The 18,745-nt window shown below is 37.8% G+C and overlaps 1 protein-coding gene across 1 annotated transcript; it reads right to left on the bottom strand.

Moving 5' to 3' along the window:
- Nucleotides 1-1,574: 1,574 nt before the first annotated feature.
- On the bottom strand, nt 1,575-15,855 carry has3 (hyaluronan synthase 3). Its single transcript, XM_028030008.1, has 5 exons — nt 15,097-15,855; nt 8,491-8,584; nt 7,380-7,930; nt 4,419-4,520; nt 1,575-3,541 (listed from the first exon to the last, which is right to left on the bottom strand). Exons 2-5 carry the CDS (start codon nt 8,582-8,584, stop codon nt 2,612-2,614), a joined length of 1,677 nt encoding a protein of 558 aa, XP_027885809.1. The 5' UTR covers nt 15,097-15,855; the 3' UTR covers nt 1,575-2,611.
- Between the last annotated feature and the right edge of the window lie 2,890 nt (nt 15,856-18,745).

Genomic DNA, 18,745 nt, shown 5'->3' with positions numbered 1-18,745 from the left:
AGACCATTTTAAAAATGAATCTTTTGCCGAAGAAAGAAACATAAAAATACACTATGAATAATAGATCAGGACTTTAAAAAAATGTCCCCTGAGTGCAAATGTTCCCTGTTTCTTCTAAATATTTGGGTTCTGGACTCTCCACACTGTTTGCTTTCAGATTACCTTGAAACAAAACAGCAAATACCAGAAATAACTGATTTCTTCAGGTTCTGCTTCGCAGCGATCACCTTCAGATTGTTTCTGGCTAACTGATGCTTCGATTCCACCAGCTGGGTGTTGACATTTTCAACATATATCGCATTACTATACACTTTTTCTAAGATTCTTGTTGCTTCATATCAAGATTTGTGACAGAAATACAGCAACTCTTGACCAGTTTGTGTTGTTTTGACAGAGGTTGAGAGAAACTACTGACCTTTCAGTCCAACTTTTCACTCTTTCACCAAACATTCAGGTATTAGCTTTGTCATTGCAGTGTTTTCTTTATTTTTGACCAACTGAGAGCTCCCCTTCTTCCCGCTATTTTAATTTAATCATCATTCTAAAATTAGACTTGCACTACCCTCAGATCAGTGCATGTTTTTACTCTGCAGCTTGCATGTTTTCTTATTGGCTGGTTGTACATGATGGGTCCCAAAGACCAGTCCTGGAGAGCTGCTACTCAACTTTTAGATGGCTCTCTTGTTCGACACCTGAATCAAATTCTTCATTAGGACCTCTTTGCTCTGCAGAGGCCTGATAATGAGTAATTAATTTGAGACAGGTGTGCAGAATCAGAAATGCATTTAACAGTTTAGAGATAGTAGATTTGCAGAGGCGGGCAGAGTAGCTAAAAATGTATTCAAGTAAGAGTAGAAAGAAAGTTGCCATCCAATTAAGAGTTAAAAAGTATTTGATGAAAAGTCTATTAAGAGGAAATGTAGTTATTTTAAAACTCAAAGTGAAAATAATTCATATAAATTCAGTGTATTATAAGCCTGGCGGGCCACCAGGCTTAATTTGGCTAAACATTGTTTATTAATTATAGATTTTTTAAGGAACCATTGACAGTGATAGCAAAGACGAGTTAAAGAGTCTCTGATAAGATGGTTGGAAGCATAAAGGCAGCATGATGTGGTCAGTATGTCAACACATAAGAAACTGACATCAGGCGTCTTTTTTTACTCTCTAATCACTTCCTGTCTCCACCGATCTACACGCTAACAACAATAAGTAACGGATAAAAATTTCGGACACTTTATTTCGGATTAAACAACTAAAGTGCAAAAAATTATAATTATTTTAATTGTATTTTTTTATGTCTGTCTTTTTAAGACTTTGTAGTTGGTGTTTAGATATTGCTATTAATACAAAATTACAAACTGATATTTTCAAACTTCCTGTCATCTATAAACATTTTTTAATTCAAAAACACGACAGATGACTGCATCGCCCCAACCACCAGGCTTAGCAAGTTTTCTGAAATAACATAATTACAAAATAATAAAATAAGGCAAAAGGGTAAAAAAAATCCAAATCAATTTCTTTCAATATAAAACTTTTGACAGTTTCATATTAAAATAAGTTTGTTCTTCATTCAGTGAAATTATTCACAGTATCCAGAAATTTTACTCCAGAGTAGAGACACTTAATTATAGTTACTCAAGTAAAAGTTAAAAGTACAACATAGTAAATATAGTCCTAAAAGTAATTTGTTTTCCAAAAAGTTACTCAAGTAAATGTAACTAGTTATTATCCACCTCTGTACAGGACCGGACTGGGACTGGATTTTAAAAATTTTTAAATTTTGCCTCAGGCACATCAGGGACTTTGATGTTTCCTCCTCTAATTTTCTCACTTCTGCTTTGTAAAAAAATAAAAAAATAAAAAATCACAGGTCTGCCGCTAACTTCTCCTCAATACCTACATGTCCGTCTGAACAGCTGCAGACGTAATGTTTATAAAAATATGTTTTTTACATATTTGTTAGAACTGTTGCATGGCATGACAGTTTGTTATGAGACAGATAATCTGTAAAAAGATCGATCTCTTCCACTTTCTCTCTGAGCTACTACTTTTCTTCTGTCTGAAGAAAACAACCAATCAGAGTCAGGAGGGGGGTCTAAGCGTTGTCAATCACAATCTTGTGTAGAGCTTCTCATCCCTTCCATTCCCTGCTTGATCCCTACTACAACTTTTCAACATCAGCAGACCTTGTTGTGGAGGCTAAAGCTAGTTAGCATTGCCACCGATGACGGTGGATAAAAGATTTTTCTGTCATCTGAGTTGTTTCCGCCATTAGCACATTTAGCAGCCAGTATATGAGCTTGATTAACGGTGCTGAAACCCGCCTCCTGGCTCTGGTTGTTTTTGGCTTCAGGGAGGAAATAAATCATATCGATCTTTTCACAGATTAAATGTCTCATGACATAGTGACAGTTTTAAAACATATATTTTTTATAAAAGTCACACTGCAGCTTTAAGACCTGAGTCCAAACAATACAAAGCACCATCCATCTCTCAGATTTCAGATTCTCGTCTTTGTAGCACCAGTGTTGAAGATCCCAACTCTTTGCTCCACCTTGTAGAGTCAAACTGCAGTGAAACCTGGAAACCATCCGGCCGCCGCGGTTCAGGACTCCACGTACGGCAGGTGATACTGCTCCTCCCTCTTGTTGCATCGTTTAGCTACGATGGCTAAGTACAGCACCAGCAGGATGAGCCAGTAGCAGGCGTACAACACTGTCCCCGCTATCAACAAGGCCTTCTCCGTTTCGCTGAACGGCTCCTGGGTTTCACAGTAGACGGTATATGCCACGCCTCCCAGCAGCACCAACGCCCAAACTGTGACCGGCACAGCGCCAATGAGGTTGACCACTATCTTCCTGCGGCCAGACGTTCCCCATCCAGCCTTGTTGATGGTGAGCAGGGCAAACATTTTGGCAGGAAGCAAGCTGGACATGTAGAGCAGAGAGTAGAGCGACATGAAGATCATGACCAAACTTCCTCGCAGAAAGCAGGCGTAGGTGGCCTTCACCATCCCAACCAGCTGCACCGTCAGCAAGAAGAGCAGGATGTTCCAGAGCCGCCCGCGGTAGAACAGGTGGATCACTGTTGCGACCAGAAAGAAGGGGAAGAAACCGGTGACCACCGACTCGTAGGTCATCCACAGACTGTGCTTGTGGAACCAGAGGGCGTTGTAGAGCCATTCACGGAAGTAAGACTTGCTCCATCGTGTTTGTTGGTTGAGCCAACGCAGATACTGCGTGGGTGTCTCCGTCTGGCACTGCGACCGCGCCGTGTATTTAGTCTTGTAGCCAAAGCTGAGCACCCTGTTGGTGAGGTGGCGGTCGTCGCCAAAGCTGCACTTGGAGCCCAGGAAGGTTTGGTGGTACCAGGGCTCCAGGAAGCGCTGCAGCAAGGAGTTCCTGTACATCCCCAATGGGCCGCTGATGCACTGGACGCAGCCGAAGTAGGACTGGCAAGCTCGCTCGATGTTGAAGGCCATCCAGTAGCGCACGCTGCTCAGGAACGAGATCCACGAGTCGTACTTGTTGAGGATCTGCAGGGCGACATGGTGCAGAGAAATGTCTTGTAGAAAACAAAGAATTTTCTTTCAGCAAAGAACAACACAGTTAGAGCAGAAATTAAGCCAAAACTCTGCAAAAATACAAACACTGAGCATTTAAGATTAAAGAACCTTCTCCTACAACTCCGCTATTCCTTTTAGCTTCACCTGGTCTAAATTCTGTTTTTAAAAAAATCCTATTTTATCAAATTATTAATCAATTTATCCAAAAAATAATCAACACATCAGACCTACACTGTATTGATGTTTTCACATCTTGATGTTAGAAGTATTTTTATAGATGCATGAAGTGATCAGGTGAACATTAAATCAATGCAAAATGTTTATTTTCTAATTTAAATTAGGGCTTGAATATTGTATAAAAATATAAAATGTATATATAAATGACTGTCTCAAGTAATTTGTTCTCCAAAGATAAACCAAAAATAAAACAAAGCACACAAAAAACCCAGCAATTATTTAAACAAGAAGGTGGATAAAAAGTAGATAACTAAAAAAATAAACAACAAACAGAGGTTACAGAAAATTAATAAAATATAAATTAAACAGAAAGCATATAAAATGGGGGCATATAGTATATATGTTGTTCATTGTTCTGTTAAAAAGCAGAAATAAATTATAATTAAAAAAAAAACTGTAACATTTTTTATCCCATTAATCGTCAGAATAATCACTTTCTAAATTAATCGTTAGTTTCGGCCCTAATTTTAATTCTTTATAACATGGATCAGATGTTTTTAAGTCTGTCAATGTTTCAGATGGTTTCCTCCAGACTGAGAGCTTTCTCAGCTCTGCTCACTGCAGAAAACTAATCACAAAGATCCTTCAGATCAACGATCAGCTTCCCTACCTGCACGTCCCCGCCGACTCCCCCCACCATCGGGTCTTCCTCAAGAACCTTCAGCATCTCTATAGTACAAGCCGGGTCCAGAACCGTGTCCGAGTCGCACACCTGCACAGCAAGACAAAGGGTTGAATAATTCAGAAGGTCAAATTCAGGCTGCAGCTGCTGCAGAACGCGGATTGCTGATTATGCGTAAAAAATCTGCAGAGAAATGAAGGACTGCTGACAGAGACGTGAGCTGGATCATTCAGGTTTCACATCAGCAGGTCGACCTCTGACCCGGAGCGCGACGCAGCAGATGAGGGGTTTTAAGTGTTTAGGCTGTTTTGGGAGCAGAAGTACAAAAATGTCTAAAATCACCCACCTCCAATACTAACGTGTCTTAAAAGCCGAATATTGGAGAATTTAAGAGTTTGAAACATGTTTTCATGTTTCACAGTGAAAACATGTGAAACCCTTTACTCAAACTTTCTAAAATCTGAAAAATATGGAAATTGATGGAAATTAACAAATTAAATAATGATTTGCTAATTGATGAAAGTAAAGATTAAGGCCATTGTAGGTAGGTAGATAATAGGTAGAAAAAAGGGGTAACGTTTAACCAAAAACCTCACATTTTTAGATTAATCTCAAAAGTTTTCTAGAACAAACTTGGAAAATTTTGAGATTAATCTCAACATTTTGTTCTAGAACATTTCCAACTTTTGAAAGACATACATTTTGAAGACTTTTCTAGAAAATATGTGAGATTAATTAGTAAATCTCACATATTGGTCATTATATTAGTTAAGTAATACATTTTGAGATTATTTAATCTCATAATTTCTTGCTATTTTTTTTTACTATTCAAGCTTGGAAATTTCCACATATTTTTCTACAAAATTTCTGAGATTAACCTAAAAATTTCAATCTTTTTTTACTGGCAAATGTTTGACTTTTGAAACTAGAAAACATCAAAGTTTTTCTAGAAAATTTCTGAGATCAATCTCAAAATTTCAGTTTTTTCTCGCAACGTTTTGACTTTTGTAGCTCAGAAATGTTCTTATTTTTTTCTAGAAAATTTCTGAAATTAACCGAAAAATTTAGTTTTTTGATTTGAGTTTTTTGGAAGGAGTTTATTTTTTATTTTATGTCTACATTGGACCTAACATGTAGTTCCAATAAATAAGTAGTTCCCAGAGGTGTGACCAAGTCACTGTGTTGCAAGTCTCAAGTAAGTCTCAAGTCTTTGTCCTCAAGTCCGAGTCAAGTCTCAAGTAAAGACAGGCAAAAGTCGAGTCAAGTCTCAAGTCAGGAACCTTTAATTTCAAGTCATTTTGAGTCGTTTTTATTTTTTTTATTTTTTATAATTTGCAATTATACATAAAATTCAAATAATAGACAATTTGTTCTTTTTAAAATATGTATTTATCTCAAATGATAGAACATGTGTAGCTGAACACAAAGTATAAAAAACATTTTTAAATTGGACCACTTTATTGCCCAGTTCTGTTAAACTTGATATTCAATAAAAAAAGACGAAAATGCTGACATTTCCACAGCACAATACAAAGAACCATAACAGCAGTTTTTTCCTCTTTTCTCTGACCTGTCAAAACAATATATTGTCAATATAATTTCCCAACGTAGATGTCTTCAAATACACCAACCATCCTTAGATGATACTAGACCCGGCTCATCATCATGATGGGACAGAGAGACTCTGTTCCCTGTGTTCAGGTCCAGAATCTGCTTTCTGTTCCGGAGCCCCGCTCACTATCCACCGGCTTCCTGAGCTAACACGGTGCACATTATTTGTGGAGGCATTTGAAGGACCGGATTTATGGTAAATAATCACCAATTTAACCCGGAGTACACATGCTAACACGAAGTTAGCTAAAGTCAGCTATCTTACAGCAAAAGAAAAGCGCCACCTACCGATCTTTGTGAAGCTTCAAATGCCGGACAAAGTTGGACGTCGTGGCATCTCCATCCGATATTCTCTTCTTGCATGTTTTACAAGTTGCAGTTCGGTTTTTAGTCGAAAGTTCATAACCTACGTAGCCAAAAGAAATTACTCGCGGAAGCATATTCGAGCGGTTATTTCGTATTTCGTTCCCTGAGCTCTGTAGCTTTGCCGCGTTTTTTTAAACGTCCAAATCCTGTTAATTTGATTGGTTGTGCTGCAGCTACGTACACATACATACATAAGGAGAGAGGAAAACCATAGTGACGGTCTGCGCATATTGATACGGAATGAGTGACATTAATTAATGACGCCACTTTATAAATAATGTGTTTTAAATTTTAAGACTTTGAGTAAAAAATATCAAGTCTTTTCAAGTAAACAGCTTCAAGTCGAGTCAAGTCCCAAGTCAATGGCATGAAAGTCAAAGTCAAGTCCGAGTCTTTGAGCATTTTTTCAAGTCAAGTCTCAAGTCGTGATTTTAACGACTCGAGTCTGACTCGAGTCCAAGTCATGTGACTCGAGTTCCCACCTCTGGTAGTTCCTTTAATTTTGTGGTTGGAGATATTCCTGTCACAATAAGAAATTTAATCGCATGATAATTTAAAACAAGTTCAATAATTTCCATTTTTATGATGTAACTTTATTTCTCTTTCTCCTACCAAAATTTGTCTTCAGTTTGGCAACTATCCATTTTTTGAGGGACAATTTTGCTTAAATAATCTTCATAATTAATTGTATTTGTTGTTTTGTTGATTTATTTTGTTTATTCAAAATGTCAGCCAGTTTCAGTGTTAAATGTTCATTAGAATTTAAAGTTTATTAATCTGTATGAAAGTGTTCTTGCCTTATTTTGCCATTAGTATAATATTACTTGAAAATGTTCTCAAAACAACGATATTGTTAATCGTAATAACTTCTGGAACAATTTTATTGTCCAGCAAAATATGTTATTGTGACATTTTTCATAGGAAAAGCGAAAATTTAACCACCTGGTGAGATTTTGAAGGAGTTTTTCTTACCTGAACATAATCCACGCTGTCGCCCAGAGCTTTGAAGGCGGTGTACATCACCTCCCGTTTCCCGCCCCACTCCTGCATGACGCAGGAGTAGCGGCGGCCTTTAACCAGCCGGGCCACCCGGGACGCTTCCTCCATGTGCACCGCGCTCCTCCTCCCTTCTCCAACACCTCCTCCTTCCCCGCCATCGCTGTGAAAGTTCCCCTTCCACACCATGCTGCCGGCCTGCTCCGCTCCGCCCATCACCTCCTGGAAAATGTCCATCATGTATCGGTCCTCGGGCCGGTTCCCGTCCACCACCAGCACCACCTTCAGGCCCGGGAAGGAGATCCGCCGGACGCTGCGCAGGCATTTCCTCAGATAGTCCGCGTCTTCCTGGTAGGCAGCGATGCAGAGGGCGACGGAACGGCGCAGGTGCTGAGGCCGGGCCGGGCTCCGCATCCGCCGGTGCTCCAGGAAGGCGAAGAGGCTCTGGAGGAAGAGGTGGAGGGAGAGGAAGGCGCCGTAGAGGCCGAAGGAGAGGTGGTGCTGCTCGGTGTGGATGAACTGGTAACCTTCAGAAACCAAACATGAGCGTCACAGTTTCTCCTCATGGAGACTTTACACTGAGCAGGGCCGACCAAAGACTTTTTGGGGCTCAAGGCAGATTTTCATTTGGGGCCACCCATACCAACAGGTTCCTCATTCCTACTCTAAGTGTAGCTGAGTTTCCATGACAAATGTGTGCAAAACTTTGTCGATATGCCGCTAAAGTTAGAAAAACAACAACAACAACACAGTTTTGCTATTTCCATTAAAAAAGAAATGCTTTTGGATACATTTTTTTCACACAATAAGACGTTTTAAAAAACGGTGCGCCATCATCTTCCTACCACTTTCTGTGGTCTTCTTTGTCATTTCCGCCAGTAGTAACATCCGGTTGGTGTTTCTAATGCAGTTTTGCAGAATATACTAATTCCGATATGGACGAAAAAGCACTTCATCCTAGCACCAAGACATGTTTGTTTTTTGTTTTTTTTTCATTTCCATGTTTCCATTAAGCTAATTTATTTTTGTAATTCCAATTAACGTGGTTATATGTTTAATGTAAACGCAGCAGGTGAGAGAAGACAACCTGTGACGTAGGCCAGAAGGATGGTGAACAGAACCACCGCAGCAAACAGGGTGGTGGCCACGATGTTCAGCGCATTCCTGCAGCGAGAGGGCATCTGGTGGAGGAAGTCAAGACCAGGAATAAGAGGAAAAGCAACAAAAAAAATCAGTTCGTTTATACAGTGCAAAGGACTTTGGAGAAAACTAAACTGGCTAAATGATAAAAACTATTTGAATAACTGATCAATGTGAGTGTGAGCAAACATTTCCATTTATTCTGAAAACATTTAAAGCAAATTGTAGGTTATCAACTTTGTAATGGTGCAGTTTTTATGGAATATTTGAATGAGGGCTGAAACGATTAATCGGATTAATCACAATAAATCGATTAACAGCAATGATGTCCACTGATTAAGTGATCATTGTGAGTAAACCCCTAGGAGAAGTAGCTGTTGCTGCCCACCTGTCAACATGAGAAAGATCAATTCTGCCAACCACAGTAGGGCTGAAATTATTAATTGTGATTAATCGATTATTTAAGTAATTTTCAACTAATTTAATAATTGATTAATCATCATACACATAAAAGAGGACAGAACAACTTACTCAGGGCAGTAATTAAGCCAAAACTGTACAAAAATATAAACATTTTGCATTAAAATAAAGAAAATATTTTCTCTCTATGTTTGTTTTACCCACAAATCCTCAAGTGGGAGTTTTACCTTGACATGGTTCTAATTCTATAAAATAAATCTCATATCAGGCACATTTCTCTATCCAATTATTAATCAGTTAATCCAAAAATAATCAACAGATCAACCAAACACTATGTTGATGTTAAATCAAGCGGAAAGGCCTGGCCTTTATCTTTGAGAATGTGTTCTTGCCTTATTATTCCAATAATAATACTTGAAAAACAAGTATTATTTTAACACTATAATAAACACTGTAACACTTGAAAAACAACAATGTTATTGTTTATCGCAGTAACTTCTGGGACAATTTATCATCCAGCAAAATTTGTTATTGTGAGAGGCCAAAGTTCAATAAACCTTATTGAATGTTTAACATTATGGACAAATATCCAAAAATAAGTGAACAAAACAACAGAAGCAACAAATAAAATGAATTATGAACCAAATTGTCCTTCAAGAAAAGGCAAGGTGAGACCAAAACGCCAGACTGAAGACTTTTCCCATCCAGGTTTTAATAAAACAGAGAACAGAGAAAAACAATGAATAATGCAAATGAAAATGATTGAGTTTGTTTTAATTTATCATGCGATTAATTGATTTATTGCTTATTGTGACAGGCCTGGTCAACACATAAGGAAAAAATTGATGTTTTTTTTTCCAGTACAGGTTCAGAGAAACTCGTCTCTGGACAGTTCATTCATTCATCCAGCCGAGTGATGCATCTTTTCCTGAGCTTCCATGAAAGTCATCTGAAAACACTCCATCATCATCGTCACAGACGACCTCCCGCTACCAGTCCGACCAGTCCCCTCCTCCCAGTCTGCCCCGCTCTGGGTTAATAGCTCTAATTAAAGGCCAGGCGGGGTTTACCCGGAGCTCAGCACCAGTTGAAACAAGAACAATTCTGCCCTTTCATTCATAAAATTACCTCCAGCCCCCACCTGGCCGCTCTCACAGCACAGACACACAGACTTTCCAGACATCACATTCAGCTCTGAGGGACGGAGACGTTTATCGCCCAATCTGACCGATTTTCACCGTGGATGATCCGGGATAAATGACATTCATGACAGAAAAAAAGAACCTGGCAGAATTTCACAGAGTGAACCAGACATTTCTCCATACTTATGCTCATGTGTCATCAAAGCCATTTAGAGGGAGTTTAATCAGAAATCAGAGCTTTGGACGAATCCTGGTTTCTCTAAACCTGCAACTCATTTTAGCATGGGCTAACACTGCTGAACAATTTATAGAAAAAGGTTCTGCCTTTCCCAGATAAAGAAAACTTGATGTCATCAAAGGTGACCTACAATGCTTCCTTGAGCAGCTTATGGTAGGTTTATGATCTATACAAAACACTTTTTGCACAAAATAATTCTTAGATAATGAGATTTTATCTGTTTTAGAGCCTTTTGACATTTTAAACCCAAATAAGCTGCTGCTGGCCACATCTTCCAACTCAAGGCTAACACTCACACGTGAAAATAGATGCAATTATACAACCGTACATCCTTGAAAAGCACAAGTGGAGCCTCCTGCGCAGACAACAAGAATGCAGCAAGTGGTTTCTGGATTGCAAATCAAAAACAAAACTCTTGTTTTTTCCAGCAGCCATTTTACAGCGCATACTGTGGTAAAACAAGCTGACCAAATGTGTTGAAGTTTTGCTTGGGTTGCTAGGTAATGGCAGAACTCTGCTGGGGTTTGCTAAACAACGGCAGAACTCTGCTGGGGTTGCTAGGTAACGGCGGAACTCTGCTGGGGTTGCCAGATAACGGGCAGTGCCTGCTGATTTGTGGTGTTACATTCCAGAAGTTTTTGACACGACGTATTTTTCAGACACCCAAAACTATTAATTTATTTCCAAAAAACAGTTGATTTTTAATCGCTTGAGCTGTTTTATGCTTAAATGGAAGTACAAAAGTGTTTTAAATGTGAATTTAAATTTGATTAGTAAAATGGTCTACCACGTAAAATATTACCTTTTTCATTAATATTAAGAAATTATATGCTTGTAAAAACCTTTATCTTGCTGAGAAGTTTATTGTAAGTTAGTTTTGTCTTATTTCAAGTGTACTAAGATATTATGTACTAGAAAATAGACAAAACTAATTGGTAAGATTTGTGTTTTTGATGTGCATTAGCTATAGCTGTTATTTATGATATAGCAACAAACTTCTAATATCTAGGCATTGTTGTGTTTTTTCTTTTGAATTATTTTGTTAAAACCTTGGACAGAATTTAAATAAAGTTTACAAATGTAAACTTTATACAAAACACTTTAATGGCATATTTATACAATAAACAGAAACAATATAAAAACGTAACAATTTTGTGTGCATTGTTTTCTAATTAATGGCAAAAAATTATTGTTGGAGAGCAGATCACAGTAAAATCTTTTTGTTTACAAAAATAAAATAACATTTCATAAAGGTATCTGAAACTATAGTATCAATCTTATCACGTTAGTATTGATACTGATACTGACTTAGTATTGATATTATCAATATTTTTGACTAATCCACCCACATTTAATGTTAACAGCTTAGACAATGCAATCATGTTTACAGCTTCGTGTGTGATATAATGGAGAGAATATAAATTAGTCAGACTGGATTTCCCCCCTCCATATTCCCTTTGAAACAGCAAAATAATACAGTTTTAACTGGGAATCCCTGATGATCTACTGGGATTTCTGTCTGGATCAAGTCTGTCTTTGGTAATGAAGACGAATTAAAGGGAGAAGAAGTTGGATGATTTAACAGGCCAAAGCAGCAGCAGAGGTCTGAGCCACCTGGAGGTCAAAGGTCACATCATATGGAGACTGAACATGGAGAGTTTGATTATAGAGCCGGTTGAAGGTCAAGAGGTGAGCTAGAAACCGGGAGTCAAACAAGACGAATGAAGAGGCCCAAGTAGATTTGTCCATGAAGTTACTGTATTAGTGGAATTGGCACGTTTGCAACTCAAAAATCCCCAAAATCCCAAAATTAATTAAGGGCTCGATTTTCTTTCTAAAGTGAAAAACCACCATGAAACCAGAAACCAAACCCAATATAATAGCACATTATCAGCATTGTGAAAGTTTAGTGGAAGCAAACAAAGCATCACTTTTGGTCTGCTGAAAGACATTAAAGAGGGTGAATTATGCAAAATTCATATTTTGCACATTTTGTAACTCAATTTGGGTTTCCACAGCTTCTAAAACAGCCCAAGTAGTTTAAACAACAACATCCAGCTGTTCTTTTGGCAATAGGTTAATGTTTTTTGATGAACAATGAGCCAAATTAAGAGACACTGCCCGTTACCTAGCAAACTGAGCTCCAACATGTTTGGTCAGCTGGTTTTACTGTTGTATGCATTGTACAATGGCTGCTGGAAAAGTCAAGTACTTAGTTTAGTTGGCTTGTCATTCAGAAACAACTTGTTGCATTCTCATTGGTTGCGCAGGAGGCTCCAATTTTGCTGTTCAGAGATGTATGACTCTATAATTGTGCCTCTGTTTTCAGCCATTTTCACATTCGAGCGTAAACGTTGAGTTGGGGGGACTCAACGTTTCAACGTTGGCCGCAGCAGCTGAAACAGCCTAAAACTGCTCATTCTGACAGGAGCTCCAATAGGCAGACTAAAATCTCATCATCTAAGAATGATTTTGTTTTAAAAAATTGTATAGCCCATAGATCTATCCTATTGTGATCAAGAAATTATAATAGTTCACTTTTAAACTTTGCGGAAATGTCAGACACTGCGTGTTTATTCCTTCTGCAAGAACAAACCTGAATGTGTGATGATTAACTCCATCTCCCATCAACCCCCACCTTCCTGATTCCTTTGCAAGCGAATTTTGTGTAAGATAAGTAAAATTCAGAACTGAGCGAGCCTGCAAACACTAAACTGCTTATGTGAGTAAATATGATAAACCACAGTAAAGTACAGCAGGTAAAGGCTGCCACTAGGTGGCGTCTTATCAAATAAGCCTGAACAAGAAAGTCCTCTCATACAGCAAACACACAAATAAAATCATGTCAGATCTTGCTAAGTCTAGAAGCTTTTTCTCATAAATTTAAGATGTTCTTCTAATATTATGACTATATTTTTATAATTAACAATTCTCAGAGTCTGTAGCTAATATTCGTACACCTCACAGGAGGGATGACTGAAATCAAAGCCACTCTGTGGAAATATGTTTATTGTCATTTACAATTAATCATAAAATATGGAAATTAATTTTTTTAGAAACATAAGTGACAACAAATTGATTAAAATCGGATATTGGATCTGGTATAAAATCAGACTTAATTTTTAAGCCATATTGCCCAGCCTTGGATAATGAGAGGAAATCTCTCAGGTTATATTTCAATCATTTTCAGAGACATTGGAGTGACTTTTTAAAGTTTTTTATGTCCCGATACATAAAAGCTTAGAGTATAAAATGGGTTGTACTTTTTTCTTGCCAGTATTTCATGTTCAGACAGAAGCTATTTGGCTGATTTACTGGAAGTAGGACTAAGAACAGCTTATTAAAGCACATATTGCCACTTTTATTCAGGAGGGAGACACATTAAGGGATTTCTGAACTAGGACATGGCAAGAAAAATAAGGCATCTCTCCAGCAATAACAAAGAACTACTACAAGCTGGCCTTTAGCTACAGAGAGTCATGGGTACATATTCTAAATCAGTGAACAAATGTGTTGAGGCCAACAAAATCCAAATATCCAAAATAAAATATAATATATTATTATATTTTATTATTATTCACTCTTTGAATAATCTAAATTAATGAGTTACAACAACATTTAACTTCCTTTTGGGATTAATGAAGTATTTCTGCAATGAAATTGAATAGAATTGAATTTTCTGTTATAGTGCGGCCGCCATCCAGCAGAGGGCGCAGCTGGTCGTTCTTAAGCGGAGCCGTTAATACAGCAACAAAGATGGCGACCAGGCTAGAGCGGGAAAGAGAAATGGACCAAACGGAGTCCGACGTGGGATGCAAAATGCACTTTATGCGGTTGTTTTAAAATATAAACACTCAAAAAGCCCCTTAAGTTGTTTTGGGATATAAACACTCGACAAACTCCCTAATTTTCAACTTAATTATGGCCATTCACCAACTTCTCTTTTAAAAATGACTGATGTGCTGCCAAGGCTAGCATGTGATGACAGAAGAGGCACAACAGAGAAAAATGGAAACATGTGCAAGTAAACATGCTTCATTTTGAGGCTGTTGTGAGTTAATGAATGTCACGGAGTGAAGTTTTAACATTCCTGACTATTTATATATATTTATTTATATTTATAAAAATACAGAACAAATCACGTCAGGTTCAACACATAACGCTACACGAAAATGCCAAATAAAGGACCATTCCGTATCCCTATCTGTAAATTTGTTCACGAGGAATTACATGTTAAACATGTTTTCATCTTTTATTTTTCTATTCAGCAACCTAAGAGGTTCCTGTTTTGTTATATTTTATGTCTAAGTTTAGTAATAACAGAAAAATCCAATACATACAAAGTAATGTTGAAATTAAATGTTTTTTTCTTTTTATATATAGCATGTTATGAAAAATGTTTATATTATGGAAAGACAGTTGACCCTCCATCGACTAAATGTTAGTCGATCGATGTGGTCCATCAACTTTATATTCAAAAAGTCCCACAGAATAAAACTGGAAATATTCTCTTTCTGCATCTCTCTGCAAACATGAGCGCCCAGACCTGAACACTGTCCTGCACTGTGGCTGAGCCGCTACTTATCCCAAACTTTCCATCCAGTTTGTGTCTCTGAATGCATCCATTCATTCAGCGTTTGCATCAACCTGCCAGACGTCAAACCTCATCCTGCTTCATCACAAATGTCTAATCTCATTTTTATTCAGTTTAATTAACCCTGTTTCTCTGTCTTGGGGTCATTAAAGTGCTTACCTTCCTGATCCAGTGGACCCTGTGTGTTTGCCTCCCCCCCAGATCTCCGTCCGTCCAGCCGGGACGTCCAGCCGTCGCCTCTCCTCAGCACAGCGCTCTCCTTGTTCTGGCCCCCTCCCTTCTCCAGCTCACACTAAATCTTTATTCCAGCTTGCTCGCTTAATTCAGGAGATCCCACATCCAAAAATACAGCTGACAGCTCAGACCGCCACCCTCCTCCCTGCCTGGGGGCCGGCCTCCTCCGCCTATCCTCCTCCCTCTAGCTCCTGGTCCCGTCCCGGAGCATGGAGACCCTCCAACCCCCCAAGCTGGGATTGATCCGAGGCTTTCAGCTTGCAGATGATGCCGCTGCAGCTTTTGGGTTGCAGTTACTCTCCATCCCGACTCCTGATCCCAGCAGTAGGCCCTGAAGGATGAAGTCTGGGGGTCAAAGATTCAGGTTTCCTCTCTCCTCTCTGCAGAATCAGCTTCTCTCTGCAGTCTGAATCTTTGTCACTTCGTTCCTCCAGCACCCCAACCTGCTCACTCTCTCTCTGCAATGCAGCCTCCAGCTTCCACCCCTCTCTGGCTGACTCAAAGCATCCCTTTATGGCATTATTTGTCTTCCCTCCACCTTCTCCTCCGTTCCTCCCTGCTGACGTCCTGCAGGTCGGACAAACCGCTGCGGCTCTGGGAATCAATACTATCCACGCTACTCAATTACATTTCATCCAGGTCAAGTAGCAGGACTGCAGATAAACAGATAAGGTCATTTTAGTACTGAGGTTCCTCACATGAGGATTTAACCACATTAAACACTGCAAAAACACAAAGCTTTACCAAGTATTTTATTACACTTCAAATACGACAAAACTAACTTACAAGTGACTTTCAGTAAAACATGGCAGCTTGTTTTAGATAAATAATTTCTTAATATTAGCGTTGAAACAATAAATCGGACTGTGATTAATCAATGATATAAATTTATTTAATCTTAATCGATTAACTCATTTTTTCAATATAAATTTGATTAACAATTAATCATGATTAATTGGATTATTGTGATTAATCTATTATTTCAATATATTTGAATTTGATCAATTAACTACCGATTAATCATGATTAATTTACAATTAATCACAATTAAGTGGTTAACTCGTGACTGATTATTTTCATATAATTAAACTTAATCTGTTAGTAGATAAATCATAACTGATTAAAATACAAAATTAGTTGATTATTTGAATAATCAATTCAAATAATCACCATTAATTGTGATCAGTTATTTCAATAAAATCAAACTTAATTAACAATTGATTAATCACAATAAATCATAATAAATTGTTTCAATATAATTCAACTTAATCACTAATACTATATTAATCATGATTAATCATACTGATCGATTATTGAAATAGTTGTCAACTAATTTGTTAATCAATTAATTGTTAACTGGCATAGACTCAAAAAAGGCCATTTGCTGGAAGAACAAAACAGAGCAGTAACTACACCAAAACTGTAAAAAAAAAAAATACATTTTGCATTTAATTAATTACATTTTTTATCTGACTAACCGATTCCATCCATCCATTTTCTGTTCACCCTTGTCCCTAATGGGGTCGGGAGGGTTGCCGGTGCCCATCTCCAGCTACGTTCCGGGCGAGAGGCGGGGTACACCCTGGACAGGTCGCCAGCCTGTCGCAGGGCGACTAACCGATTAATAGTTAAAATATTAACTGGCAGATTATTTCACATATAACATGGGAAAATGCCATGTTATGAGTGAAATAATCTGGAACTAGTAATTATTTTCACCAGTATTAAGGAATTACTGACATAAAACAAACTGTTATATCTTGCTGAAAACTTACTCGTAAGTTAGTTTTGGTGTTCTTTAAGCATACCAAGATGTGTGCGAAGGGAACTAGACCAAAAATACTTCTGTGTTTCTGCAGCATTCATGTACTAATAAGTCTAGTGCCATAAGTTGGTGGTTTATCAATCCTCTTGCATCATGGGAAGCATGTTGGCGTCTTAATGCATCATCAAAACCCTGCAAACACCATCAGTGTTTCAGCTTATTATTCACACCAACAAGCTGTAACTTAGGAGATTCTGGAGACTCTTTCAGTGTAAAACTCTCAACCATTTCTCCTTTTATAGACTCTTAAAAACTCCAGAGCCAAAATATCTGCATGTTGCCTCATTCTGAAAACATCTGCAGACTTTAGATAAGTTTCTTCACAGAGCTATTTTTGGTCTAGTTTTTGGTGTATTTCTTAGTACACTTGAAATAAGACAAAACTAACTTACAGGCAACTTTTCAGCAAGATATGAGTTTGTTTCAACTAATTTCTTAATATTGATGAAAAAGTACTGGTTCCCTTGGCAGATTAACACAGGAAAATTAACAATTTAACAAATCAAATCTGCCAATGAAACTAGTATGTCTTCATCAATACTAAGGAATTATAATATATCTAGTTACTTGTAACTAGTAAATAACTTTTCAGCAAGAAAAGTTACTTATTTGCACTAGAAAACAAACCCGGGATACTTGGTGAGATGTTGTAAGTAAAGATTGTTCTCAAGTCGGAGTAGCTCTACTTCAAGGTATTTTTAACTAGAGGTAAAAAGTAGCCGTCCAAGAAATTACTCAAGTAAAAAAAGTATTTGGCAAAAAGTCTACTCAAGTTCTGAGTAAGTGATCAACTAATCAATCATTTTATATTTAAATATGACATCATAAGACAGACCAAAATATAAAGTGGAATTTTTTAAGAATGAAAATGACAATAATTCATATAAGTAACAAAAAACAACAAAATTATGCAAAAGAAAATTTTTCCAAATCAGTTTCTGTCAATATGAAACTTTAACAGGAACTGCAGGAGTTTGTCTGTCTGGTGGGTTTTTGGTTAAAACATGTTTGTTTTTCATCCAATAGGCAGAAAATCCAGATATTTTACTCAAGAGTAGAAATACTTCATGATAAAATTATTCAAGTTAAATAAAATGTATATTTTTTCAAAAAAAGTTACTCAAGTAAATGCAACTAGATGCTACCCAGCTCTGCATGAGGCAGACGGAAGGATTTTAAACATTTGAAGCGGCTCTGCATGACGTTTTTCTGGTAAAACATCAGAGTCTCGCCGTGGGGGAGATCTCAGACTGCAAACAACTCAGACCGTTGCATATTCATATAGAGACAGACCAGGGGGTCAACCCTTAAACCCTGTTAGCCTTTTGCTAAACAAACGACAACAAAAGAAGGAATTCCTCTCCGTCAGACTCCAGACCACACATAGGCTGGTTGACACAAAGCAGCGCCGCCTTTGTTGGATATTTCTGCCCAGATCTTCTCGCCATGAAGTCCAGACTTCATTGGGCTTCTAAACATCTAGTAGGAGAAAAATAAAGACACCTTTGAGTGCGAGTCTCATTCAGGCTCCTCCTGATTCATGGTAAACAACTCCTGACCTAGTCTTTGTTTCTTTAAATTTTCTTTCTTGAGATTCAGACGGCTCTGCAGTCGTTATTTTTCTTGTTAAAATTTATAAAAGCTTGGAATAGTTGCTCAACGTAAGACTGAAATTTCAAAACTGAATATTTTTCAATGATCAAAACGAGTCAAAGTTATACAGAAAGGCTGAAACTTACCCACAGACCT

The sequence above is a fragment of the Xiphophorus couchianus genome, chromosome 2 (genome assembly GCF_001444195.1).
Source record: "Xiphophorus couchianus chromosome 2, X_couchianus-1.0, whole genome shotgun sequence".
Taxonomy (NCBI): Eukaryota; Metazoa; Chordata; class Actinopteri; order Cyprinodontiformes; family Poeciliidae; genus Xiphophorus; species Xiphophorus couchianus.
Note: the sequence above shows the minus strand (reverse complement) of the source record. Positions and strands in the feature narration are given on the sequence as shown.

Coding starts and splice junctions, on each gene's coding strand:
- has3 (XM_028030008.1), bottom strand. CDS start 8,584: ATGCCCTCTCGCTGCAGGAATGCGCTGAACATCGTGGCCACCACCCTG. Junction 7,931..8,490: donor CCTTCTGGCCTACGTCACAG/GTTGTCTTCTCT, acceptor TGGTTTCTGAAG/GTTACCAGTTCATCCACACC. Junction 3,542..4,418: donor GAGTCGGCGGGGACGTGCAG/GTAGGGAAGCTG, acceptor GTCGCCCTGCAG/ATCCTCAACAAGTACGACTC.